Source organism: Terrapene carolina, unplaced genomic scaffold, assembly GCF_002925995.2.
Source record: "Terrapene carolina triunguis isolate 2854851 unplaced genomic scaffold, T_m_triunguis-2.0 Scaffold33334, whole genome shotgun sequence".
NCBI lineage: Eukaryota > Metazoa > Chordata > Testudines > Emydidae > Terrapene > Terrapene triunguis.
In genome coordinates, this window is record NW_020697685.1 from 511 (window position 1) to 13,149 (window position 12,639).

The following is a 12,639-nucleotide window of genomic DNA, read 5'->3' on the forward strand; positions in this document are numbered from 1 at the left end:
CCATCAATGAATCCATCATGGTTTTGGCTGAGAGGGGCATGAGATAGTGTTAAATCATTAGAGATGGCTGCATTTCTATCACGTATGTGTCAGAATGAGATATTAGTCATTCTAGCACGCAAATGCATAGTAAGAATATACAGATCCCGAGCCTTTGAAGGGTTGCATGTATTTTGAGTCCCAAGTTTGTTCAAGTGGTAGGTTAATCTTGCAAGTTCCAAACAGGATACTGAACTTTATATACAATATGTAAAATGGGTTATGGTACATGGAATACAAAACAACAGCAAACGTAAGTGGTAAAGTTAGTTTTTTTTATTTTCTGTTATCTAGTCTGCTGCAAGGCTCTAGCCTTATCTGTAGAAAATTTTAACTAAACTAAACTTTTTAAAGATTATATTGCTATGCACACCTGAAACCTGATACAAAAGTTGCATCACAACAACCTGTTAGCTCTGTAAATGTATTTGGACAGCTAACACAGTTACCATGCTGCTGTTAAGACTGTTGCATGTTACAGTGCTACACTTTGTAAGTGTGTATTTTCAGGATCTAAATTTATTTTACTCTAGATGACATTCCAAACTTTGAAAATTACATAATTAAGTTTAATAGGCTAAAAAAATCACTAGCAAAAGGGAGCAAATGTTAAGCATTTTTTTTTTCCTATCTGCAATCTCTGATTGTCACAGGATTGCTCTTTAGTACAACACGATTCAGAGGCAGCATATTTGTCTTGAAATGTTATCCAAAATTTCTGGAATATGCAATTTTTTCAAGCTGCCCAATGTCAGACCTTCTGTACACCACTAATCTATGACAAACTACGCTGATATAAGTGTTTTGTAGTGGTTTATTTTAGCATTCCAGGTCAGTCCTCAATGGATTTTATAAATTTCTCATACGCGTCCTCATTCATCAATTCATTAAGTTCTGAAGGGTTGTCCACAGTCATCTTGATAAGCCAACCTGTAAGTAAGAAATTAAATTAATTTTTTTTAAAATTAACTAGACCTATTAAAATAAAGGCATCTAAATCCAAACATTAAGGAAATATTTTTTTAAGTTCACCCCCACGTACCTACAGCTCTTTAACACTGGAATGGACTCAAGGGCTTGGTCGTCTAGTATACGCAAAACAGTTTTCAGATGCTTTTAAGATCTGTTAAACTTAAAGGAGGAAATATAACCACTCTAAATATGTTCTTCCTTTGCTATTTAAAAGGAGGTTTAAACTCAACCACAATATATTTAGCTCTGAAGATTTCTGGAAGTTGTAAGCAACAGATCAATTTCCTAGTGAAGACAGGACTAAAATGTTTAACAATTTCATACTATAGGGTTTATTGGAACTAGAGGATGCTCAGAGACATGAGGCATGTCTACACTACAAACTTAAGTAGACCTACGTTAGGTGGACTTACAACTACTGAAGTAATTACTGCAGTTGTTTATGTCCACACCACCCTCCTTCTGTCACTGGTGTGCATCCTCACCAGAAGCATTTCTGCCGACTTAAGAGGGGGGGGGGGGGGGGGGCTCAGCTCCGAGCAGAGCTCTCCGCTGGGAGCCCAGGGCTGTCAACTCCCCGCTCCCTGCCAGAAGCCAGGCTGCCCCCTGGACTCTCAGCTCAGCGTGGAGCTCCCTGCCAGGAGCCCGGCTGCCCCCCCCGGGCTCTAGCTGGGGACCTCCACCTGCCCTGGGGTGACAGCCTGAGCCCGGTACAGGGTTCACAGTAGGGAGCTTTCCAGCCTTTCTGGTCAATTTCACGACTATAGCAGGAAGCTGTGAAATTGACAGGAATGACAGCCAACAACTGATGTAAGTAACACAGTGTCTATACAGACACTGCGTCGCCCTAACTACCCGACATAAGCCCTAAGCCTCTCATGGAGGTGGAGTTATTATGTCAGTGTAGTAAGGCACTTACCTCAGTAGGAGCAAGGCAGTAGAGTAGACACTGACATAATTAAGTCGATGTAAGCTGCCTTATGTCGACTTAACTCTGTAGTGTAGACCAGGCCAGGTTCCCTCCATGTCATTTTTAGATTCCAAATAATTAAATTGGAGATATGGACAATAGAAGATCTGCTTGTGATAGAAACACCATCTGGATCTTAATCATAGAAGTGCTGTTTACTCCTTGAAAGTGAAACAATAGCTTCTTACCATCTTCATAACAAGATTTATTGACGAGTCCTGGATTATCTGCAAGGGTGGCGTTAATTTCAGTTACTTCTCCGGTGAGAGGAGAATAGAGTTCACTAGCAGCCTTCACACTTTCCAGAGCACCAAACTCATCTGAAATACATGACTGTGTTCATTAAAAGAAAAAAAGGAAAGGCATTGATGATTTACTTTTGTAGATAAAGGTTTTAAAGATGACCCAGCCCTGATAAGTCTCTGGAAACTAAACAAGGAAGAAAGGATGAGATTTTCACACAGGCTGAAGATAAGGCCCTGGTTTCATTACAATGACTATAGGCTTCAAATTTGAAATTTCTTTTTGAACTATGTACTCTGGATGAAGGGGCAGTTGAGGGATAACATTACCTGCTACTGCACAAAGGATGGGAATTTGTCACTTAGCTCATCCTGGGGGCTGGTGCCTTACTTACAATTAGACTTGGAAGAATTCAATTTTTATCAATAAATGTCAGTAAACATTGATTTCATTGCACACAAAAAATATTTTCATCGATAACTAAAATGTACAGATAGACCTTGAGAATTTACTAGAATTCTTATTAGAAGGATACCTACTGTCATTAAATAACTACCTCTGACCCCCCCCCGCATAATTTTCTGCAATTCTACATTTAAATTGATAAACATAAAAAACCTTCAAGCCCAGAATTTTGTGTAATTGTGCAAAACTGAATAGATCAAATAAGAAAATGTTTAAACATCAGTATTATCTGTCAAATATAAAAAACAAAAAACAAAAATTGAATTCTGCCAAGCCTATTTACAATGCTTTACAGCAAAACTTCTGACCAGCAAAGAGGGACTAGGCACCAGTAGCCACATCCAGCCCTTTGCTGCAGAGTATAAATATAAATTCTGAGTAGCTGCTAACTAGCCTTTACCTCAAGTAATCTGCCTGTGAAATAGTCAAAGCATTAGTCTCATGAACTGATTTCCTACCACACTGAGGTCTTGTCTACACTACAAAGTTTGGTTGGCAAAAGCTGCCTTTTGCCAACAAAACTCGAGAGGTGTACACACTACAAAGCTACTTTTGGCGGCAAAACCAAACCACCTCAACTAGAGGCATAAAGCTTTTTGCGGAAAAGTTAAAGTGATAAAGCGTCAGCGTAGACGCTGCTGTTTGTTTTGTCCATGGAACTGGCTTCCACCAGTATCCCACAATGCCTGCTGTGACCACTCTGCTCACTGTTTTGATCTCTGCTGCCCTACAGGCAAGTGCCCCTCTCCTTTCAAAGCTCCAGGTATCTGACAGCTGAGCTTGCTGCTCTGGGAACAGAGAGCAGATCATTAGAGGATTGCTCCTGTTCTGTCCTGCAGTAGGAACACAGGGGCCCGCTGCGGGGAGGGGGCCCGCCGTGCTGCTTTGACATTCCTCAGCACGGAGAGCTTACAGAGCTGCTCAGGATTCCACTCCCAGCAGCTGAGAAGGCTGCGGGGAGGGAATCTCAGAACCATAGGCAGGCAGGCTGGCAGAGTGGGCTGCTTGGGGAGAGAGTGCTGTGCCGAGCAGAGCCGGGGGCTGACATGGGGGGGTCCCTCACTCCTCCCACCTCACGATAGGTCGGTCAGCCTGTCATCTCTCCCTCCCCCCACACTTCAGTTGAAAAGTGGCTGACAATCTACTAGGATGCCCATAGAACCATGCGATTGAGAAACGTGCATCATGTGGCGCTACACCTTCCCCATGAGGCATTGCAAACCCTTCCGAAAGAACCCTGCGGCCACTTGTACACTAAATAGCTACCACAGTGCACTGCTCTCTGTATCGATGCAAGAGCTGCTAGTGTGGATGCACTCTGCTGACACAAGGAGCATAGTGCTGACACGCAACAGCGGTTTTAATTAAAGCGACATAACTTTTGCCGACAAAACTTGGTAGTGTAGACAAAGCCTAATAGTGCACTTTTTCAGAAACACCATCAAGAGCTAATGTACATGCACTGGGAGAAGAGCAAATCCCTTAGTATTCAGAATCAGGAAGTGGGTACCACTGAATTGCTCACCCCCTTTTCCTTATTTTGTATACAGTTATTAAAATGGCAGGTGGGACAATGCTACTGAAAGCAGCCGTAAACTGTAATGAAATGAGAAACAGGCTGGAGGAACATGGAATTGTCAGAACAGCAGGTTGGTATGAGCACAGAATGTAATGGGTTCGGGAGTTTGGAATTAGATGTGCATGGTGCAGAATCAGCGTTAGAGCTGGTGGAGCAGATAGGAACTAGGAGGAATGAATTTTCTCACTATAAAGTAAAACAAAAATGTTGAGTTTGTTAATTAGAAGCCCAAAAGCAAAGGGCCTTTCTCCAACATTTGACATTCAAGCCTTCTGTAGATGGTGCGGCTAAAATAGTCGCTGGGAACATTTTACACAACAAGGATTTCAGAATAGAGGTCCTGCTGCTTTACCTCTTTTGTAATCTTGTTTTGCAACTTCCTGCGTCTGTAGTCCATGGTGGATTATTTATGTTTCTAGGCAAGAATGATTTTTGGAACATGTACCAGAACATCAGCACTCCTTATGAAAACAAAGGAAAAGCCTCCTCCTGCTTGCTAACACTCACTCTTTTGTAGTGATTTACAAGTTATTACACTCTTTATAATTTAATAATACATAATTAAATTATTGAGAAGCAGCATGGGCCAAGCATGGAACTGGAAGCTGGAAACTATCAAATTCTAATTCCAGCTCTGGTAACTTGCCAGAGGGTCAAGGTTTGTACAAAGCTTTGAATTTGTAAAGCACCACATCAGCTGCTGTGTTGATTAACAACCAAAGTACCTTGCAAAACAGTAACAAATAAGTCACCTAGAAGCACTGGCAGGTTGTCAAATCACAATATGGAAAATTGTACAATTTTAAAAGTTTATTGTAGCAATTCTATTTAAATTTGTATAATTAAAAATTTAAGCAAACATTTAAATTAAACAACTGGTTTTAAGTGTCTCTTTACAATTTTAAAGGCAGGTTCTCCTTTTAAGCAAGATCTGAGAACTCTATTTGCTCTGTTCTAACATTCAGAGTTTAGAAATAAGGCCTTTAGCTCTCTTAAAAATGTGAACAATCCATATTTTATATCCAACAAATATGCAACCATATAAATGAAATTAAATATGACAGGATCCGAGGGTTACATCAAACAAACAAACAAACGAACGTTTAACTATATGAAAAACAACAATAATTGAGGAAGTGGCATAATCACGTTAGTTTAGATTAAAACCTAAGAATTGTTATAGCAATAGTTTAACAGCTTAAAATAAAAATACTTACCCTGTTTGTTCAACTTTGTCCCAATTTCTGGAAGACTACAATAAACGATGTCTCCTAATGCTTCCTAAAAACAAACCAAATGCATCAGGAATATATACAAGTAAAGGCTAAATGAGCATGTGGAGGAGGGATTTAAGGTTGTAACTACACAACTGATTAGACTAAAATTATATTCCTCTGCTTAAATGTTGGTGCCCATCCCACTCAAAGGCTGCACACTTTTAACAGGAATCATGTTTTTTGATACACAACTTGCAAACCAGTTAGCTTCTCATGCCCTCTAAATTGCAAGATGTGTTAATATATTAGGGTTTTAATAAGCTTACAGCTGTGTTATGAGTCCATGAGAAAGAATTACATAATCATTCCTCCAGGCACGATGTGACAGAATCCTTGTTGATCTTTATAGAACCAAAATGGGTCCTAACAGCAAAACTCCCAATGATGTCAGGGAACTAAGATTTGACCCCCAAAGCATGAAGCATTTACTGTTTGTGTCATTTGAAAGACCATGCAATATCTGAGTCCTAGTCTACCCGATGCAGACAATTTACACATTGCCTAGTACACAGTACTCATCAGCTGTCTGGTTTTGGGCCATTTGAGTGACTGGGATTTATGCCATTGAGTTCAACAGAAGCAGGGTCAAACCCTTTAAGACCCAAAATTTATCTCTACCCCACACAAACCTAGGGATCTTTTATGATAATAGATGTTATTTACACATTCAGAAAGCTGAAATTACAGAAAGGCTATTTATAAAGAACATGAATCCCACTACACTCAAAGCTTCTGACATTGTCCCATATATTATACATCAATGCAACGTCCCACATTTGGTTGTTACCAGGTTTAGGCATGTTTCTTTGGATTTTTTGTTTTTAATGCACATCTTTAACTAGCATCCTATTAACCAGTCATAACAGGGACTAAAGCTAGAAAAATATCCCGACCAAGGATTTGAAAGCTAATAGTCCAATCTCTTCGGTAAGCATCACAGATGAGGATGCTAATGACTATCACACACATTACAGACTCTCCCTGCACCAAATCCTATTCCTGTTCAGAACTCCTCTTAAATCAAAAGGGTAAAACTCAGAGCAGAATTTGGCCCAAACATGCACAATGCAATAATTTCCTCATGCAGTCTAATATTCCTATAAAGAAAGTAAAAAACAAGATTAAAACAGTAACAGAGTAATAAATCTGATTTGTTATTCTGATTTAACAACTAAGATGCTCTTCAAGTCTAAGTCAATCCAATGGAGAACTAACATGATCAAAAATTATCCACAAATGCTGAAGCGGCATAATGTACTTTAGAAATAGTTTGAGATCTAAGCCCATAATATGCTTCAAGCGTACAGTATATGCAATAAAAATAATAAAAGGACAGGGTAACAATCCAAAGTTCAAGGACAAGAGCAGGAATGTACAAGTAAATATTGAAGGACAACAACAAAAAATCAATACCTGTGCAAAATTGCTGATTCCTACAGTCCCAATACCATTTTCAACTGATATCCACTCGTGCTTGTCTGTGAATTTGCGGGCTAAAATGAAACAAATTTGATATCTCAGAAAATATTGACATTTTACTTTTATAAATACTCTAATATACTGGCAGTTCTAAACACTGTTTTCTCTTGAGTTTGGCTTTGAACATTATTGTTCAACTATGGTATGGACTGCATGTTTGGGACACTTTTTGGAAGTGCTGGTATTATGCTTTATATTAACACAGACCACACGTGAGGTGTTGAAATGTGCATCAGAATCGCATCATTTAGCTTTAGATGCCAAAATATATAAATAACAAGTGTGAATTGCAGAAGCATTTAGATCCATTTAAAAAAAAAAAAAAAAAGACAGCCTGATTTACATCTTTAGTGACACAGTAGGGGCCTGATCACAGTTGGCAAAATCTGGCCCTGGACAATCTAAATATGCCATAGGAAATCATATTTAAAGCTACCAGCTCAAAGCGTGGAGCATGAAGCACCACCAGATGGGATTTAATTGGAAAAAAGACTGTACTATTAATTAAAATGACAGTTTAAGAATTTTATTCATTGTTGTGTGTGTCCAACACAACTTTAAAAGGTTTCTCCCTCAAATTCAGAATTGTTTAATTAAGCCAATTCTCCACATTATTCCCAATAAAGCTGGCCCTAATAACATTTCTGTAACACTGCAACTTTCACAGTGCCTCATGCAATGCACTATATTTGAACTTTCTTAGATGACATGGAGAGGTCATACTATCCCTTTGCAGATAAACTATTTCAGCTTGCAGAAACTCAAACATAATGGTTTTTAAGTACATTTATTTTTCACTTATTCATTATTGCAACAATTCACACTTTGTTTTAAAAAAATGGAAATAAGATCACTGGAGCCCCAAAACTGTCCTTATTTTACTGAATACATTTCATTCTGCAAATCCAGATAAGAGGAATGATTCTGTACCCTATGCTCATTACAGTTAATCAGACTACTCATGCAAGTAAGGATTACCCCACAGGAATACGGGTTGCAGGATCAGCTTCTGGGACATTTATATAATTGTTGTGCAACTACTGCAGGGTCACCAGAGAATTGTGTTCTTAATAGACAATTATATAGAAGACCCAGTTAAAGTTTGATCACTTCACAGCAATTCTCACTCATACTTCTTCATGTATTCTAGTCACATTTCTACAAATACAACTCTACCCTGATAGAACGCTGTCCTCCGGAGCCAAAAAATCTTACTACGTTATAGGTGAAACCGCGTTATATCGAACTCGCTTTGATTCGCCGGAGTGCTGCTTTACCGCGTTATATCCGAATTCATGTTATATCGGGGTAGAGGTGTACTACTCTGATTCTCTCCGGAGTGTGCCTCTTTCCATGCTTATGTTCCAGATGCCCTACACTTCATACTTAATTCTCCCTCTTGGAATCCCATTTGAAGACCTCTCTTCTCCATGACCTTTAATCCCTAACCTCTTCTTAACAGGTCCACAATCCTATTCCTTAAACTTCTAGTCTGCTCCTTTTCCCCTCTACTCATCCATTCCCCCCATCCGCCGCATTTGGGAATGAGGGGAATGTACAGCAGCAGTGGGGGAATTTGTACTTTTCTTCACCCTGACTCACTATGTGTGTCCAATCAGACATGGGCTGTTCTGACAACTGGAAAAGACTCTTTATGAAACCAAACTTTCTGTATTACCTGTGCCATAGCAATTCAGTCTGGCCAGGCAATTCATGTTCCTATCTGGATTTCCTTTTTGGCTCCAAGATCCTCCCTGTGTTTTTTGGCTTCTCTTGTAGGATGAAATTTCAGCCACTGGTCCCCTGCAGAATCCCCACTATACTACCTCAAAGTTTTCCCTACCTTGTAACCCGCTGCCTGAAGAAACTCAGCAGTTTTTGTTATCAACCTGCTGGGCTCCTGGACTGCAGCTCAACTATATTGCTGTAAACCCCTGATTTTAAGGTTGCAATTCCAGGACCCATGAAGAGACACGATCAAAGCAGATCTCAAGCCCTAGCTGAACACAAACGTTATGTATTTCACATACACGAGACAGCCACTAACTCATCATGAAGACACACAAGCATATAGAAAATTTGATTATAAAGCAAAATTTAAAAAAACTTGGTAGAGGTTTAATTCCAAATCAGTCAAGTGTTTTGAACTGTTGGAACAGTCTATAAATTGCTCTTTGTAGCACATCAAAAAGAAAAGGAGCAAAAAACACTTCTAGTCCACTATGGCAACAAACATTCTAAATTCATATAAACAGTAGAGAGATTTAATAAATAATCTTGCTTGGAATGGTCTCAAGAACATTTAAACATTGAACACAGCAAAAACCTGAGATTAACTAAGTGATCTGCTGTACTACAATTCATTATTATTACTGAAAACTCTAGGCATGTCTACAGGGGGACACTCAGGAAAATGACACTGAATTAGCTGAAGGCGTGAATTTAAAGTTCATTAAACCCAGGTGGACGAGCTCATTGGGAAGTAAAGAGGCCTTTGTTCTGTTCAGCTTAATTCACTTTCAAAGTGAATTTGCTTTTACTTTAACCGATTCATTTTAAATTCATATCTTCAGTTAATTCAGCTTAACTTTCCTAAGCATCCCTGTGTGGACATACCCTAAAAGTGCGAAAAACCTGAGCCAACCATCACAAACAGGCAGTGGCATATAGATATTCATTTTCTTTCTTTAAAGAAGTGTGTGGTTTAATTATTACATACAGGATATATCAACAGAAGAAATGCCCCATATATTAGAAAGATTGACATGATGAGAGATGATTCAAGAATTACTCTTGTAATTAAGCAAGGAGTGACTAATGAGAAAGCCATTTCTTTCCACTATTTACATGGAACAAGGAGGCACAAGGGACTACTTCAGGCCCTTAACCCAGCTAGCTATTAACTGCCAGGAAATTCAGTACCTGGAGGTCATTGCTATTATAAACCTGTCAGCACATACCCTCTCACCTCCTCCTTTTTCTGCATCTCTTTTGTCTAGGCCATTATGTATTGACTTCTGATTTCTTTTTTTTGGTACTGGTCTTTTCTTAATAGTTAATAAATGGATCAGTAATGGAAGCTCAAGACTTCAAAACACTCTCACAGTTGTGCAGCAGTATAACATCTTTGCAAGTTCCCTTAAACTAGAAGCCTGCTTCTGATTAAGAACTTCATGGGTAATACACTATTTGCCAGAAATCTTTTTTAGCATGGTAAACCAAGTCAAAAGGAGAAACATATCCCATTGTTTTGTCTTACAGGACAAAATACCTGTCCTACATTAGGCACAAGTGGAGTAAGTCACACTGCTGCAAGCCCAGTTTTGCACCAGTGCAGCATATCTACACTAGGTGTTCATATCAGTGTATAGCATAGCTACATCAGTATAGTTACACTGGTCCAAGTTCCCTAAAGTAGACAGGGTTCAGGGTCCTGATCCTGCAAGTAGCTCCATGCAAGTGGACTCCTGTACCCTTGTGAATGTGCCTACATAAAGCTCATTCAGACCTAAATTCACATAGTCCATTGAGAGGAAAGTTTAGTGATTCATTCACCTTAAACTTGTAATCACACTGACTGGTGCATCATCAAAGCTTCACCTGTTGACACCTCCTAGATGGCTCTATGGATCTACATTAGGGATCGGCAACCTCTGGCACACAGCTTCCTGGCGGGCCGAGCCAGTCTGTTTACCTGCCGTGTCCGCAGGTTCGGCCGATCGCGGACGCGGCAGGTAAACAAACTGGCCCGGCCCGTCATGGTGCTTACCCTGGTGAGCTGCGGGCCAGAGGTTGCCGACCCCGATCTACATTGAGTAAGAATTGCAGGATCAGCGCCTAATCTGTCATCTTTTCCTATAAGTATACGACAGCTATCAGTGAATATGTAACAACGTTCAGTGGCTGTGTCTACAAAAAAGCCTGCATCAGGAATACATTTAAACTTCTATTGCACACTATGCATAGTAAAGTAAAACCATCTAAGGCCTCGAGCACACTAGCAAATTTCTTACCCGCTAACATCAGCAGGAAGCACCGCATGGTCACTGGGGTAGCAGTCCTAACAAGTGGTCGGATTATACCATAGTGATGAAAATAGCTGCACCATGTCTACCTAGTGCTTGTACCTGTAGTAACCCCGCTACAGCATTACCTATTGATAAAAACAGGTGAAACTGCAGAGAAGGCATCTGTAACCAAAATAATGGCTCACTGTCCATTTTGCAAAACGTGTTGTGTTGTTTTTAAACTAGGCTACACACAGTGGAACTTGATTTACTAACTTGACTCCACCCCATTTTTTGTGTCACTAAAAGTTACGTCTTTAAACATGCGTGATTTTTAGGCATAAGTCCCCTTTTCTGCAGATTAATGAACCAGGCAGATTTCTAGCGTTCAGAGAGCGGGAGTCAGGCGTTCTGGATTAGGCTCCCCGCTTTGCAAGTGATCTGCTATGCCATTTAGAACAAGACCCGTTCCCTTTCCTCTAAGCCATGGCTTTCCAACGGGGGTCCGCAGACTATGCCTGAGATTTCCAAAGGGGTCCGCAGCGCCATTTGAACACTTTCAGGGGTTCACACGGGAAAAAAAGGTTGGAAACCACTGCGGTAAGCCTCGCTCTCCCGAGATGTTGAACACTACTGTGGGACACAGCTCGTTGCCAACAAAGTAACGGGCACATGCACCACACTCCACGCAGCAGCAGCTCCCACTCCTGCGTGCACCAAACCCCACGCACCGACGCTAGCCCTAAAGCTCGCATGCGCCAGCCCCCTCCAGGCACGCGGAGGCCCCCCTGCGCCTGCCCCAACACCCCCCTCGGCCCCCGAGCACTAGCCACACACGCACCCGGGCCCCCCAGAAAGCCCGCGTGCACCGGGGCCCCTGCCCGGCTTCCCGCCATGTGGGCCCGGCCGCAGCTCGCCCTCGCTGCTCCCATCCCCGGCTGCCCGTGGCCGGACTCACCCGAGAACAGCAGCGCGCTGGTGCCCAGGCTCCTGGTCGAGGCTGCTTGCGGCCAGCCCGCCCGGGGCGAGATGAGGGGGCCGCAGCGGCCGGGGCAGCGCGGAGCCAGGCTGGCCCCGAGCCTCCGCAGCGCTCGCAACGCCGCCATAGCCGCGGCGCGCACCGGCCCCGCAGACTCCCAAGACGCGCTGAGCCTGACCCCGCGGGCGGAGCCGAGGGCGGGACTAACCGACGCGATCCGCCCTCCGCCCTAGGGGTACGTGTGGGGAAGGGCGGGGCGTGGGCATGGGGGGAGGACAGAACTGGGGAGTGGGTGTGAGAGGGGGCGGAGGGCTGTGATGGGAGAGGGAGGATGTGGGGGGAGGACAGAACTGGGGAGTGGGTGTGAGAGGGGGCGGGGGCTGTGATGGGAGAGGGAGGATGTGGGGGGAGGACAGAATTGGGGAGTGGGTGTGAGAGGGGGCGGGGGGCTGTGATGGGAGAGGGAGGATGTGGGGGGAGGACAGAACTGGGGAGTGGGTGTGAGAGGGGGCGGGCGGCTGTGATGGGAGAGGGAGGATGTGGGGGGAGGACAGAATTGGGGAGTGGGTGTGAGAGGGGGCAGGGGCTGTGATGGGAGAGGGAGGATGTGGGGGGAGGACAGAACTGGG

General features: G+C 42.4%; 1 protein-coding gene across 1 annotated transcript; it reads right to left on the reverse strand.

The window, feature by feature from the left end:
• Positions 1–293: 293 nt before the first annotated feature.
• GCSH (glycine cleavage system protein H) lies at positions 294–12,193 on the reverse strand. The gene is made up of 5 exons (XM_026663319.2): positions 11,990–12,193; positions 6,959–7,038; positions 5,486–5,549; positions 2,170–2,301; positions 294–969 (listed from the first exon to the last, which is right to left on the reverse strand). Exons 1-5 carry the CDS (start codon positions 12,135–12,137, stop codon positions 872–874), a joined length of 522 nt encoding a protein of 173 aa, XP_026519104.1. The 5' UTR covers positions 12,138–12,193; the 3' UTR covers positions 294–871.
• Between the last annotated feature and the right edge of the window lie 446 nt (positions 12,194–12,639).